At 36.4% G+C, this 16,951-nt stretch overlaps 1 protein-coding gene across 4 annotated transcripts in view; it reads right to left on the bottom strand.

Moving 5' to 3' along the window:
• pstpip2 (proline-serine-threonine phosphatase interacting protein 2) overlaps window positions 1-16,951 on the bottom strand; it is a 37,977-nt gene that overhangs the window by 18,325 nt on the left and 2,701 nt on the right. For all 4 annotated transcript variants that reach the window (XR_014537877.1, XR_014537878.1, XR_014537879.1 and 1 more), the window contains exons 2-6: window positions 9,865-9,965; window positions 6,530-6,604; window positions 4,273-4,307; window positions 4,006-4,112; window positions 2,936-2,998 (exon numbers count right to left, since the gene is read on the bottom strand). Coding sequence is in view for 1 of the 4 variants with exons in the window: in XM_083568838.1 (XP_083424964.1) it covers window positions 2,936-2,998; window positions 4,006-4,112; window positions 4,273-4,307; window positions 6,530-6,604; window positions 9,865-9,965 (381 nt within the window). In the remaining 3 variants the exon portion in view is untranslated. The remainder of the gene's footprint in view (window positions 1-2,935; window positions 2,999-4,005; window positions 4,113-4,272; window positions 4,308-6,529; window positions 6,605-9,864; window positions 9,966-16,951) is intronic.

Here is a 16,951-nt window from a genome sequence, read left to right as displayed (position 1 = left end):
AAACAAAAGTGTTACGTTTATCATTTTGTTCAGTGTAAATGCTCAGTGTTTGTGCATAAATGTGCTCTAGCTATCTATATACATCTTGTCTTTAGGTTTTGGATTCTATTAATACAAGCAAGTTAGTTTTGTGACTTCCTTTTCATCACTGCATAAATGAGCTGCAGATATTCACTTCCTCTTCAGTTCCCGCACGGGATATGCAGCACAGCCCTGATCTGTCATGTACTGTCAGGTGGAGCAAGCACGTGCCTTTTCAGTTTTTATGAACTCTAAAAAAAAAAAAAAGTATGCTGATCTCTGTTTGACGATCCAGTAGCACTAGCATTACTATGCCAGGTAAACATATATTCAAAAGTTGAACTGGTCATTATGGGACTTTTGCTTCCAGCAGTGAACTATTTGACAGTCTAAGACATGACCTAGCATTAACCCCGAGCCCCTAGTATTTAGGACAACCAGTTCTATCTATGAGTTAATCTAAGATCTTAGCTCGAAAACTGTTTATTCTACCAATATTACCAGTCATAATGTGTACGTTCACATACTTATATTGCTTATGCTTTCTAAGCCGTCTAGACATAGATTTTTTGAAATTTGTATATATTTGATGGTTTGTACAATTTGATAGAACTGCTATATACAACTTCATTGGCCGCTGTTAAAGTCTGAGTAAATGTCCATATGATTTACTGATTGTCAAATAGTGTTCTTTATTGTAAAGTCACCCCTTAGATTGGGAAAGGAGCTATATAAATTAATATGATTATTATTATTATTATTATTATTATTATTATTATTATTATTATTATTATTATTAATACATGGCAAACCATAATCACAGATGAGTAGTCTATCATGTTCTAGTACATTCTGAGCGGACACGTGAACTCTAATAGACAAAAAATTCACTGATCTCTTTTTGATAACTGATCTGATAAATCAGTTAAAAAACTGAAATGGTCATTCAGAGTTTTTCCCCCTACAGATTCACCATTTTACAAGCTTTACCATGAGCTAGCATTAAAAACCCATTTGATCTACAAAATTAGCATTACTTAAAATACTTGAACCCATAGCTAGAATTACTAGTAAACGTCTCATCAGGAATTTGCAACGTAAACAAGCTAATCTAGTAGATATAAAGTGAATCACACATGACTGACTCTAATAAACTGTTTCCAACTTAACAGGCAGAACTTCCAAAAAAAAGTTCATATGCATGAAACTATGTTTGTCAGCTAGGTTTGGACCTGCTAATCATGCTAGCTGGTGAAATATCACTCCACTAGTAGAATCACTATCATTTTTCAGGATATGCTATTTATTGTACAGTATTGTCTACTATATGGCAAAACTTTATTACAAATGAGTATGAAAGCTGAAATAGTTATTCAGGGTGTTTTTTTTACCTCAGCAAGTTCATGGTTTCACATGATAGGCTTTAGTGTAGCATAAACAAGCACCATAGCCACAGAATTTGCATTATTAGAAACAGATAAACCCACAACCTAGCATTACAAGTAAAAAAAAAAAAAACAGTAAACAGGCACACTAAGCAGTAAAATCTTGACACATTCCTTTAACTTTAGAATTTAATAGCAAGACAAATGTGTATAAAGACGCTAAACATCTCATGTGTGCGCATGTCAGCTATCTTTGGAACTGCTACTCATGCTAGCAATCTTCTACTGTGCCATCTGAATTCAATTAACTTTTATTTGTATATAATTTTAAACAGACATTGTCGCAAAGTATCTTTACAGAAATAAAGAGAGTATAAAATATGGAGTCATATGTTAGTGCCTATACCGTTATCCCTAATGAGTGAGCTAGTAGCGACAGATACAAGAAAAATCTCCCTGAGATGGTAGGAGGAAGAAACCTTGAGGAACCAGACTCAAAAAAGGAAACCCATCCTCATCTGGGTGACTCTAAATGTCCATTCATTACAGTTCTACCATTGTTGAGATGTGCTGTTCAGTGATGGGTCCTTAAATGCAGAAGTAATTATGAAAATTGCAGTCCTAAGCCATTGTAGCTGGCTGTTTTTTTTTTTTTTTTTTGAGTTCAAAAACTGTCTAAAAAATTGTAAAATGAATTTGGTTATAACTATGTATGCTAGTAGATTATACTTCAGGTTTGGGTACTGATATGGCAACAATGCTATACAAATGTACATAAATGAAGAGTTTTTTTTTAAGTGGATACCTTATCATGGGGTTACAAACTGTATATATATATGTATATATATTCATTCATTCATTCATTCATTTTCTCCCGCTTATCCGTAATTCGGGTCGCGGGGGCAGCAGTCTAAGCAGGCCCCTGCCTTCGACTGCTGCCCAATCCTCACAGCACCGTCCCTTGTATATATATATATATATATAATTTATTTATTTATTTTTTTAATAAAATGTATTTTATTGAAGCTGTTTGGGATGCTTTTACACTTTACTTCAAAAAGGAAATATTGACCAAAATAAATATATGCAGATTTGGTTCCAGGAAATAGTAGATACATTTAGACTATATTCAAATGATTTCTACTTTTTTTTACTTCTACATCAAACAAACATACATGCCTAGGACTTAGATTTAATATGATTTGAATAAAAAAAAATAAAAAAAGCTGTAGAGGTTAATATATCTCTTCAAACACTGCTGTTTTCTTTTCTTTTCCTGTTCTTGCATTCTCAGACACACTTCATGCCAATCAACACAACCGAATTAAAAACTTTGAGAGAATGTAACGGAGAAATAGCAGCCAATACAAACTAAGCACTTTGTCCTCACATGCTGACTCGCCCTGCTTCTGTTTGCCAGCACTGCTCATCTCTCTCTTCTTTACATACTTGATATTTCCTACTTCCTGGTCACAACACCATCACGGCTTTCCCCTGTTGAAATCAATAAAAAAAGGGGAAACTATTACCTCCATGGTTTTCTTGTACTGTGTTGCTTTCTGTTTGTGCAGCACGTCCATCTGCTGCTCCACCTGCAAACACACACACATAATGTAATATAATATTCATTCATTCCTTTTCTCCCGCTTATCCCTAATATAATATATAATGCAATATGATATAATATAATATATAATATATAATGAAGTATAATATAATGTAATGTAATTTAATATAATAATAAATATAATAAATAAATATAATAATAAATATATAGTGAAATACCTTTAAAGCTAATAACGATTGACCAGAATGAAATGCATTTGAAACACCAAAGGTGATATAATAGATGGTGTGAGTTTATGCTCTGCACAGAAAGCTGATTAACAAAAGTTCTCACATTATTGAAAGCAATATAATACTTTTTTTATACTTTATTTCCATCTAGTTATAAAAAAAATATTTAAAAAGTATATATATTAAATTATATAATTAAAAAATATATTAAAAAATATATAATAAAAGTATATTGTAATGTTGTCAACTGCCCACAATACTAGTTAGGTTCCTGTTATCACTTAAAGCTTTTGTAAACAGCTGTTCTTTTCATCTTCCTTCCTTCCTTCCTTCCTTCCTTCCTTCCTTCCTTCCTTTTATTCTCTCCCTTGAAGGTACATATAATAAATAAATAAATAAAACTCTGTTTGTCTTGATTGCGTGTATGCAGAAACTGTTTGGTGAAGCTACAGCTTCAGCACTGACTGTTATAAAGCACTGACACTGGAGACTCATTCCATCCCATAATAGTATAATATAGGTTTTCTTGCAAAAACCTTTAGTGTACTAATACCACTTGTTTCATCACGAGTGTCTTTAATGCAAATCGATATTTTTGCAAAACGCTGTGAATTACAAAATTACGGTAACTACAGAAACGACAACGTCTTCAGACTGGTGCATTTAAATAAAATCTGTGGCTGAAACTGCTGTACTGTCAGTGCTGTATCTTGGTTGACCTGCAATAAGATTTCAAAGGTGAGAATTTGTTGTGTGGGTGTGTGTGTGTGGGTGTGTGTGTGGGTGTGATATTCGACTTCACCTTCTTTTTTGCTTCTTTCTGTTTTTCTCTGAACTCTTCTAACTTTTTGGCTTCTTCCCGTATGGACTGGGCCAAATGCAAGTGAGACATGCTGACTTGCTCAGTCTCTGTATACATCAACACACACACACACACACATACACACAAACACACCACACACACACACCACACACACACACAAAAAAAGAGATCCGTCATAAGCGTAAATACTATCAAACAATTACCAAACTGTACTCAGTTTCACAATGCTCGCAGTTCCATACTTACGCAGTTTGAAGACATCAAGGGATCGCTTCAGCGTGCTAAGAATAGACAAGAAACACCAGAGCGTCAGTTTGTGTGTCGTTCGTTCAGTCGCAACCAGTGGTCATAAATCATTTAGAAATAATAATCGGTTGTCATACTGCTCTAACGTATCGGTCCAACGTCAGTGTGCAAGACAGTGTGTGTGAAGACAAACTAACAAATAGAATGGATCTACTGGCACCATTCAGATAGATGTAGAGTTCATGTAGAGTTTGGACACTAGTCCTCTGAGTGTTAAAGGCTCTGGTATAGGGGAGTAACTGTTGTGATGATCTTAAATGTTGAGCTATTTTATGAGTCGCTCAGTAGCTCCTGGTTCCACAACGTCACCTGACAGTATACATTTTATTTTGTTTATGTGACAAACAAAATTTTAATATAAGACTGTAGAAAGGACATTACTCCTAATCACACACTGAAGTTGGTTCTCACTCTCTGGTGTTTTATATTGTTTTAAAGGTTTATAATCACACGCTTGGTCTCAATCAAATGAGGATGAGTTCCCCTTTTGAGTCTGGTTCCTCTCAAGGTTTCTTCCTCATAACATCTAAAAGGGGGAGTTTTTCCTCACCACAGTCGCACCAGGTTTCATCATCAGGGATAAACACACATCATTCCCTTTCATTCTTAAGTTCTGTAAAGCTGCTTTCAGACAATGTCCATTGTAAAACGTGCCATAGAAATAAACTTGAACTTAGAATGAAAAAGCTAATGAAAATTAAAGACATAAACTTGTTTTTTTTCAATCTTTATGATAATACAATAAAAAGTGCTATAAATAATTATTTTAAAAGTATCCTAATAATGTGTTTTAAATATTACTATTCATATCACAGGACTATTACATTTTCTTTCTTTCTTTCTTTCTTTCTTTCTTTCTTTCTTTCTTTCTTTCTTTCTTTCTTTCTTTCTTTCTTTCTTTCTAAACCACATCCACATCCACATCACAATCCATTCTGTTCTGCTTCTGAAGCCTACAGTGATGTCAGCCGTTATCTAACAGGGTAATAAAGCTGCCTTCGTGATGGTAATGGATACCCGACCATGAGGAAATGGAGAGAGGAAGTCGACAAGTGTGCATTAAAAGGCATATTGGAACAATGCCATTAAATCTGCTCGCTTAATTTCTTATACTCAGACTCATATTCATTCCATCTCAACAATACCAAAAAGCCCAAATTATATTTTGAGTGTAACGTGTGGATCTGTGAACACTAACATATCAAATCTTATTACGGCTCAAGTCAAGTATGAGACGGAAAATTATCCAATCCTTTATCGAGACAAGGTCTTGAAAGGTCTGGGGTTCTGATCAGAAAGTCAGGGGTTAAAGCTCCAGCAGCAACAAGCTGCCACAGTTGGGCCCTTGAGCATAAGCTTAACCCTCTTTGCTCCAGAGAGGTGGTAGCTCAGTGGTTAAGGTTCTGGGTTACTGATCAGAAGGTTGGGATTCAAGATCAGGTATCGCCAGGCTGCTACTCTTGAGGCCCCTGAGCGAAGCCTTTAACCCTCTGTGCTACAGGGGTGCTGTGTCATTGCTGATCATGTGCTACAGGGGTGCTGTGTCATGGCTGATCCTGCACTCTGACTCCAGCTTCCTAACATCACTGAGATATGAAAAGAAAGAATTTCATTTTATACTTGTAAATGTACATGACCCCATTTGGGTAATACAGATGTGTGTGTGTTTTACATTTGATATAAAATCAACCTTCATTTATTCACTCCCACGATAAGTGGAATTGTCAGGATATTTTACTTTTAAGATAAATTCTTGAAGCTGGACATAAAACACTAAACTAGACTAAGAAAACTTGCGGTCCGCCACTTAATACGTTCCTGAAGGAACTCAGATTTTAACTATGTTCCGCACATGTGTACCGAAGCAAAAGCCCTGTAACGAAAAAGTTTGGTACGAATACGTGTACTGTTACACCACTAAAATCCACTGTATCTTAGATAAAAAATTCTTAAAAATTGTTTTTACATTATAAATGTTCTTAAAGCTGATGCCCAGCATTCCGAATCTTCCTCACAGGAACCAGGAGTCTATAAATTTCATGTCATGCTTTTGTTCAAAAAACACAAACAAGTTCGCTAATTGCTGTGCTTTAAGAACAGTACACCATGCCTTTACAGGAAGATAATAACTTCGGGTTCTCATCCTCTAATAACAACGCAACCTTTTTTGGTTTATTTTATTATCTGTGTCACTTACTTCATTTCGTTATGGCCACACACCTTTTTGGACAACCCCAGGAGCTCCTTCGCGTATTTCTCCTCAATTGCAGCTCTATAAGGACAACAAGTACACAAATGTTATTACTGGTTAAAGTTGGTGTCATAAGATAAGGTATGTGTCAGTGTGCAGAGACTGGAAGGACCCAAAATGCAGGATGCAAACAGAGAGTTCAAAAATACAGTCTTTAATGAAAGAACATGCAGGGGTCCGAAAAAACAGTCCAAAATCCGAGTGCCGGCAGACAGAGCAATGCAGACGAAACCAAAACCAGAAATCGAAAAAACACTCCAAAAATCAGACACGGCAAACTGAGCAATAAAGGCAGAACAAAAACAGAAAACCAAAAAACAGTCCATAGTACAAACCAGTAACTGGACAGGCACGAACATCTTGGAGCCGGAGCATTAGGAAAGTCGGGTGCCAGTGGACACTTAAGGCAGACCACCAGGTACACTAATCCTAACCCTAGAACACCTTGGAGCAAAGCGGCGCCCTCGACGGGACTCTGGAGCGGAGCGGCGCCCTCAGAATGACAGGTAGACATTCTCTGTCATGCAGCAAAGCCAGGGAGCATTCACGCCATGGCTGACGGGCAGGGGAGTGTGCCCGGTTGGGCAGCCCCCTAGCAGGGCAAAGGGGCCAAAGGGACAGCTGTCTTAAGATGTCATCAAGGACTGATTGGAATGTCAAAGCTTTGTTCATGCCCTTAAAAACCCTGATGGGGGCTGTGCTTAAAAATATCTCTCGTCTTGCATGTGTCCTTAATTTGCCAATTTAGGGCGGGGCAAGCCCAACGTTTTGGTGCATCTGTCCATGTTTGGCCAGATTACTTGGCCAGAGACGCAATGCTAGGGCCGATTATTCTGTCAGGAACACGATGCTAGGGCCGATTATTCTGTCAGGAATGCGATGCTAGGTCCGATTATTCTGTCAGGAACACGGTGCTAGGGCCGATTATTCTGTCAGGGTCACAAGAAAGAAACATCTAACTAGTGAAGAAGACCTTTGACAAGTTTTACAAGAGGCAATCTTCATACTGTTATTTTTACCTAGATAACATAATAGAAACAATAAGAACATGCATGTGTCTCTCCAAAACCATAAAAGACTCGATCATTCAAAACATTTCACAGGCATTGTTTATAGCAAATGCTATATAGCTTATGCCAAAAAGTTACTACTGAAGGAAGGAGGGAAAGGAAGAAAGAAAAAGAAAGAAAGATAGAAAGAAAGAAAGAAAGAAAGAAAGAAAGAAAGAAAGAAAAAAAGAAAGAAAGAAAGAAAGAAAGAAAGAAAGAAAGAAAGAAAGAAAGAAAGAAAGAAAGAAAGAAAGAAAGAAAGAAAGAAAGAAAGAAAGAGACAGAAAGTTTGCTCGCATTAATGGCAACCACGAAAGAAAAGGATAAAAATATTACTGAGCGCTTTGGTCAGTGGAAGTGAGAAACAGGATGTCCTGATCTAAACCTGATAGAGAGTTTCAGTAGAAGAGGATGGCATTAAAGCAAAACCTTAGAACATCCAGCCAACATTAATCTGGCAACGTTAACATGCTCTGACTCTAAGCGTAACCAAACCTGTAAAGATTTTAACAGCCTACAGGAAGTGAGAGAGGTGCTAGATAACAAAACAGAGTTTATTTGCCTCACTGTCCCTTCCCTTATGTGATGCAATAATGGTCATTTATACAATAAGTACTATAGTTCATTATTACAGAATGTTTTTAGAAGCCTCTCTGCATAATCTACACAATGGTGATTAAACGTTTTCTGGACCATAAGATTGGTATGTGCTTTAAAAAAACAAAAACATTTGGTTCCCATTTGCTGTTATTATAAGGTCCACACTTCTGGGAAGATGTTTCACTAGATTTTTGAGTGTGTTTGTGGAGATTTGTGTGAGATTCATTCTGCCACAAGAGTGTTAGTAAATCCAGGTACTGATGTTGGTGAGGTGAGGAGGCCTGGGGTGCAGTCAACACTTTAGTTTACCCCAAAGGTGCTCAGTAGAGCCTTAGAACAGGCCAATTAAGACATTTCACTTAAACTCCAACCCATGACTGACTTGTGCATTGTCAGGCTGGAAGAGGTTTTAGTTTTCCAGTTCAAGTGAAGGGTAAATATAATGCTACTGCATCCAAACACACCCTATGTATTAGGGGTGGCACGGTACATGGAAAAACACCCGAACCGTTCGGTTCGCTTGTCTCAGTTCGGTTCGTGTGTGCGTCGCACGGTTCGACGCATGCGCAATGTAGCCCCGTGCTCAGTTTCGCCTCAGACAGTTTCGCGCGAACATACATAGAGACAGTAAAAGTTGAGTAAGGAGTGCTGCAGAAATGGCAAGTGGAGGAGATAATGAAGGCTGCACGGAGTTGGCGGATGCCCCCCCGTCGTTCAAAACCAGTGTGTGGGAACATTTTTAATGTTACTTACGATGACAACGGAAATAAAACAGTAGATAGAACTGCGACTGTGTGCAAGCATTGTGCAAAATGCATTCAATATGCTAATAGAAACACTTCTAATATAACAGTTCATATGGGAAGACATCACGCCAATGTGTCGATAAGCACAAACAGGAGAGAGCTGGTTAGGAAACAACTTCTACTGTCCGCAGCATTTGTGCAGCCTCTCAGTGAACAGTCGACAGGGCAATAGCCATAACTAAAGCATTGGGGATGTTTATAGCAAAAGATATGCAACCGTGCAGCGTGATTGAGTGTGAAGGATTTCGTCAGCTGATGAATGTACTCGAGCCGCGGTTTAATATTCCCTCTTGCCGACACTTTTTTTTTTTTTTGCCAAATAAAGGAAAAGCATGTCATCATCAATGTCTTCTCTCTTGCTGTACCAAATCTCACCTACACCCCAAACACACCCTACACATACACCACAAAGACACCCTATACATACACCCCAAACACACCCTATACATAGACCACAAAGACACCCTATACATACACTCCAAACACACCCTATACATAGACCACAAAGACACCCTATACATACACCCCAAACACACCCTATACATAGACCACAAAGAGACCCTATACATACACTCCAAACACACCATATGTGTGTGAATCAAAGTTTTTGGTAACAGTTTAGTGAAAAAACACGTGTGTAACTTCTTTTGCCCACATAATGTATACAGTGTAAATACGCTACATAGGACGAAACGTAATGACTGAACTTTGACACTGTCATGTTCTTTGTGTCACGCTGGAAACATTTACGATTCTGCTTATCCCATATAATCACAGCTGCTTGGTATAATGCAGTAGAATGCCTGTGTCCAATTTTATTCCTTACCTGGCTTTCATAAAGTCCTCAATCTCTTTGCAAGTCCTTCTGCCATCATTGAGGTGCTGGATGACAGCGTCGTAACCCGCTGTGCTGGTCAGCTCGGTGTTCTGTCCATAAAAGGAGCAAAAACAAAAGGTGTTAGGATTTCCACTCAAACAAAAAAACAGCGCCAGCAGCCGATCATGTGACTGCAGAGCAATGCGTAAAATCATGCAGGTCAACAGTTTCCTTAAAAGCTTCATATAAAGTTGATTTTACTCCGATCAGGTTTCATGCTCTTAGGTTCTTGTACTTCGGCTGATAGGAATTGGAATCTGCAGCTGTAAGTTATTCACCTCAGGGTTTGACACGTTATTCTGTGTATTTCTGAGATGCTTTTCTGCTTACCACAGTTCTAAAAAGGGTTTATGAATACAAGAATAAAAAAGCAAAGAAAGTGCAAAATAAAAAAAGTGCGCCAGATAGATAGATAGATAGATAGATAGATAGATAGATAGATAGATAGATAGATAGATAGATAGATAGATAGAAAAGAAAGAAGGAAAGAAAGAAACAGAATGAAAAAAGAAAAGGCAAGAAGAAAGAAAATGCAAACAAAAGTGCAAAAGACAGAAAGAAAGTACAAAAGATAAAAAGAAACAAAGTGCAAAAAAATAACAAAAAATTACAAACAAAAGAAAGAAAGAAAGATGGATCAGAAGTGCAAACAAAAGTAAGTAATAAGAAAGATAGAAGGGAAATGCAACAGAATGCTCAAATTAAAGAAGTGTGAAAGAAAAAAAAAAGTACTAAAGAAAGAAAGAAACTGCAAACTAAATGGTCAAAAGTGTGAAGGAAATAAAGAAAAAATAAATGAATGTGCTAAATTTCGAAAGCGGAAGGACAGAAAATGCACAGCTGCAAATAAACGTGACTTTCCATCCTTCAGAAAAAAAACGCTTGATGTTTTTGGTTTTTCGCACCATTTTAGTCAATCTGGAGAGTGTAATGTGGAGAGAATCCCAGGAGTTTAGTGATGGACTGTTGGATTGGATGATTGCACTTTGAAAGCAATTCGTCTAATTGGTAATTTCATTTCACTTCATTTAACAAATGTACACAAGATTTCCATTCAGTCTAATATAATCTCTCATATGTATACGTTTTTACATCATCCACAAGTTCATAAACATCTCCTTACGGGAAACATCGCCATGTGACATGTTTATTATTAGCATATTAACGTGAACCTGGAAATTTTCTTGAATTCCTGTCAGCAAAACAAATGCGGTTATAACATTAAAACCGCTCATCGAGTCGTTTATTTAACGCATGCAGGTTGTACAACACGCTCTGCTCTATGCGGAACATTCAAGAGGGCAGTTAGAGAACGCTAGCGCACACACTGCCTCTATAATTATCTGATGTCAATTTTGCATTTCACCTCTTTGCACACTGGCAGAATGGAAACAAATGCAAAAAGGTTCGCAGATATGCCGCATTAAGCAGGCAAAAGGTTCTCATGCAGAACAGTTTACAAGGTTTCAGCTACAGAAACCTCCTCAATTCATCACCACCTTCTTTCTTTGTATGCACTTCTAAAAATTTTTTTATAAATAATAATAATAGTAATAATAAAAAATGTATATATATAAATATATATAAATATATTATATATATATATATATATATATATATACATACATACACACACACACACACACACACACACACACACACACACACACACACACACACACACATCATTAGTCAGAATCATTTAGCATGAAAATTAGCATGAACTTTTTTGAACGGAATGAATGGAAAAGCTGGAAACTGGGAAATTTAATGTTTGTAACCAAAATGCTTGATGTAAAATTTTAAATTAACAGGCATGGAAGTACAAAAACCTTTCAAAAATGTCTTCTGGAATAATTTTTTTATTAAAAGAGGATTAATAGACATAAACAAATCTACAGTACTGTATTTTTTAAATTGTTTCTCATTTCCTGACCAATGATTTGTTGGTAAGACCATTAAACGTGTAATCTTGATCCATTTTTGGGTCCCATTGTTTCTACCCCTGGGGTTTACAGACAGTGAACAACTACAATATCGTACACTTTTGTTGAACATGTCATTTTGCAGACTTCTAGTCTCTGGAATAGTGTTGAAGCTCAATGGTTAAGGGTCTGGGCTACTAAATAGAAGTTGGGCTCTTGAGTAAGGCCCTTAACCATCTCTGCTCCAGTTGTCTAACAAGTTGGAATATGTGAAGAAAAGAGTCTCATTGTGCTTAATGTATATGTGTCAAAGGTTTTTTTTCTAAACAATAAACACGCTCTTTTATAAGATTTTGCAGTATTTAATGTTTTAATGTTGCTCAACTAAAAACCAAGTAAAGACCATGACAATATGTTCCATAAGTTTATGTCTGTAAACTTCAACCCGCAAGTAAAACAATAAATCCTCTAACGCAAAGCAACACTAACACCACAACCACCACTGTTTTTTCACTTTAGTTCGTCATGCATCTCTACCTACAGAAGACAGTGTTTTAAATTTTGCATCGATTGTGTTTTGCATATATCTTCATCCCTAACTTGAGCACTACAATCTTGTCTACAATTTTAAAGATAGCATAAATAAAGCTCTATCAGATTATAAATAGGAAAATATTATGGTGATTCCACACAGTAAACTGTAGCACCTAAATATCACCCAAATATCACCTAAATATCACCTAAGTATCACCTAAATATGACCTAAATATCACCCAAATATCACCTAAATATCACCCAAATATCACCTAAATATCACCTAAATATCACCCGAATATCACCCAAATATCACCTAAATATCACCCTAATATCACCTAAATATCCCCCCGAATATCACCCAAATATCACCTAAATATCAACTAAATATCACCTAAATATCACCCGAATATCACCTAAATATCACAAACACTAATTAGTGAAAGAACAAAAGCACTTTTAGTTATGACAGGAAGCAAGTGACTTCAATTAACATAATAAACTGCGTAGAAACACACACATACACACAAATATATATATATATATATATATATATATATATATATATATATATATATATATATATATATATATATATATATATATATATATATTATTAATTACTTATTTATAATATATAATTATATATTTTATTTAATGTATTGTAATAAATGTAACATTATTATTATTATTTGTGTATTTGTTATATAATATTTTATAAATCTCAAATGTACATATGCACAAACGTATAAGCTCCAAGCTCTTGCTACTTCCCTTAAATGGAAATTGTTTAATTGAATTACGACAATGTCGAATTTTCACATCTGATTGGTCAGAAAGTGTGGGTCAGATTTCTATTCCATTTCTAACAGCAGCTCTGACAGTAAATCCTGGTTGCCTGGTTATTATAAACTTATTCTAAAAAGTTAGTAGCAAAATACAAGTAACATGGATGTCATGTAGCAGGTGCTTCAGCCTAATAATAAACAGATCTTTATTTATTTATTTTTTTGCATGAAGAGAAAAATCAATCTGATGAGCCTTTCTGTTGGGAGTCTCCGGTGTTTTTTCGTGAAACCTGTGCAGATTAACAAACTGCATCTGATAAAATGAATATAAAACTTAATTAAAAATTAATAAAAAGTCTTTAACTTTTAAAGAGCGAAAAAGCAAAGGCTGTTGAGGGAAAGCGCGTCCACAACAGGAAATGTTACTATAATGGAAATGAGGACGTTGTTCATGAATAAATATAGAGCCGGAATTATTACAAACTGCTGTACTACATAAAATTAAAATAGTTAACTTGAGGGCATTACTCCCACTTCGATGGGTCTCACACACTAGTTCTCTAAACACACTTCCCATGTTGTCTGTTCGGTGTATATAATGATTAGGATGTGAATTAAAAAGGTACATGGAATATCTTTGTCTGAACACATCTCTGGTTGCCATGTCCTCTTACACAATCAGGAAGAGTTTTAGCTCAGGTTTCTTTCGCTGTGTATACACACTTGTCTGTTATCTGCATTAAACTGAAGAAGAACATATGCGCCATTCAGTGTGCTGTGTGCTTCAGTTACTGAACACAAGTTCAAAGTCACTTTCCTTAATTTACTGAGTATCAAAGATATACGCAACTTCCTCTCTACTCAACTACATTAATGGTTTAATAAATGTACACTCTTTAGCTGAATCTGCTGCCTAGGAACGACTTTTTAAGCTCTGCTGGCTTCATTATCAGTCCGACATTCCAAAAACATTGAGAACCAGCTTTTGTTGAAGTTGAATAAGAATATCATCCTTCTGAGACTGTGAAAGACTGAGAGCTGCATCAAATCACAATCACACACAATACAGTGGAACCCACTTATCTCGACCTCGGTTAACTCGGCAACCATATTAAGTCGATGTTTTTGAAGTGGAACCGCCAAATTCTCGCTTTGTCTTAGCATTTTTTAATCGGTTATGTCGTTTTTTTATGTCGCCGAACTCTAATATCTCGAGCACAAGGGGGGGGGCAAATTTGCCACTTAAGTCGGTTATGTCGGAAATCCCCCTGCCACGTCCCCAATCAAACAAATCGCGGCAACGCTGTTGTGTAAAAAACCCTCCAAAAACACATGCATGTACATTCTCATTTAATAACAAACATCATGTACATAAAGAAATTTCAAGCACGTTAATATATTGCCGCCATATTGGTTTTCGTTTATGTCGATCATCGGTTATCTCGACGCTTTTTGGCATCCCCCTAGGCCGGCGACATAACCGGGTTCCACTGCATTTGGTTTTGCTTTATCTACAGTTGTTGACTTTCATTCTTATTGGTCCATTGAACACTGGCTGTTCTTCTACTTTGCCACATGATACCATCGTAATTTGTGAAATGGAGATCTCTTTTTGAAAAGTCGCTTTAGCACGTTCATTCTGGCATGTTAAAAAGGCTGTTGTGTTGATGTTGTAGTGAGGTCTATAATCTGATTTGTATTTTTAGGAAATCAAACCTCACCAATCTACTGTTTTTGGCTTTTCACTAACACGTGCCTCGCTATGAGGACAAGTGCATTTTTGAGCCTACGTTTAATAAGAGTCAAATACTCAAGCGCTGTTCAAATCAGATATCCAAAGACTTTAACTTAAGTCATATTGGTATTCGTGGTATCTATAAAAGGTATCTATACTTTTACTCAGGTATGATTTTTAGGTCCTCTTTACACCTCTGCATGCTGATAGATATTTTAAACAGCAGCGTCCCATCATGTTTCACACCAAACATAAATATACATTTATTTGATCAGGAAATCCATTTAGATTTAATGTTTAAGTTCATCTTTTGACTTTTCTCTGAGAAACTATTTTCAATCGAAATTCTATTCAACAAAAGGGCATGTTGTTGTATACGTTAGAGGTTTTCACTTTCAGGATCTTCATTAACTTCCCAAGTAGTAACGTATGACTGGTGTCACTTCAGCATCAAGAACACTATATTCTTATCTCGCTAGATAAGAGAAAGTTATCATCTGGAGACTAAAAAACCCAAATCTAATGTTGAAAACGCTTCATTTAGGATCACATTTAACTCCTGATACTGTCCGTTTTTCATGTTTGTGCACCTCTGGATTCGTTGTTTTCTTCCTAGCTCCGTTTCAACACCCCCAAAACACAAAACAATAAACTTACACAAATCCGTGTGTGAACACGTGTCGTCACGCCCGGTGTTCCCGCAACTGGGAGACAACCAGGACACAGTGTTGACCAATGATACATGATTGAAAGAACTATTTTATCCATAACGCTTTCTTCCCAAACTTTGTGCAGTTTCGGGGAGAATTGCGCCAGAACGCAGCACCGTACATAAGAATCAATAATGCTGTCGACTTACTCAGTTATTTACGTCAAGTGATGAACAGATTGCAATGAACGTTACAATGACATAAAGCCGAGGGGAAGTGAAGAGAGGAAGTCAAAGGACGTGTTAAAACACCAAAACACTTACAGAAGCGATGTCAGAAATAACCCTTTACTCGGGGTGAATATTTGAGTTGGCATGGACCTAAATTTATTATATAGTAGCTTGAAACAGGATATATTATGTCGAATAAATGTTCACTGTATGCTCCTAAAGCAAAGGTGGTCCCACTTTTGATTTGGCCCGCCATGTCATACATGCAATGGTGGACGAAATACACAAAGCATGTACTTGAGTTGAAGTAAAAAAGTAAATGTGTTCCTTTAAACTATCACTTGAGTAAAAGTCAGGAGTATTTGCCATCAAACATACTTAAGTTGTTCAAGTACTGATTTATTATGGCTATAATGTTCCTATTATCATTGTTGCCACAAGACTTTTTACTTTATCAACTCAGTTTATGTGAAAAGACTCGAATGTGACTCTCAGCACACTGATCTATTAATAGAATTATATTAATGAGTTTAACACTAACACAGACATCTAATAAATTATCACGAGCCCAAAACCTCCTTTTTAACTACTCATAACAATGACTTATGTCAATAAGGCAACAAAAGCTGTGCCAAGTTCTAGTCAGGAGTTTATTCCATCATTTATAACTCTCAAAATGTTCTGCTTGCTGTTGAACTAAATTGCTGAACTGTCGATGCTGAACTGTTTGTTCGTGATAAGTAGAAACCACCAACCGGTGGGACACAATGGCGGTTTTGGCTTGAATGACGCTCTGGGTGAACCACACCATGACCCAAAAAAAGACTCTAATTTTACTCTTAGCACAGCAAAATTTCTGAATAGATTATTATTCAATATTCATTCATATCTATTAGAATGATCATAAACACAGAACCTTCATTTCAAATATTTTACACAAGTGTTTTGAGTTCAGTTTCTTCTGTCATTTATTCCTTTCGCAATGTCCTGCTTGCTGTTGAACTGACGCTAAACTGTTTGTTCGTATCGAGTAGATCCCACCAAAGCCAATCAGAACGTTTTTTTTAAATCCGCTTATAAATCCAAAGGAACGACTTTATTTCCTAAATTGTAGTTGAGAAAAAAGAGATATTTGACTCTGAAATGTAGTGAAATTAAACTAAAAGTCTCCCCG

This window comes from Silurus aristotelis, assembly GCF_946808225.1.
Source record: "Silurus aristotelis genome assembly, chromosome: 18".
Lineage (NCBI taxonomy): Eukaryota > Metazoa > Chordata > Actinopteri > Siluriformes > Siluridae > Silurus > Silurus aristotelis.
The sequence above is the reverse complement of the archived record's forward strand: the minus strand, read 5'-3'. Positions and strand labels throughout refer to the sequence as shown.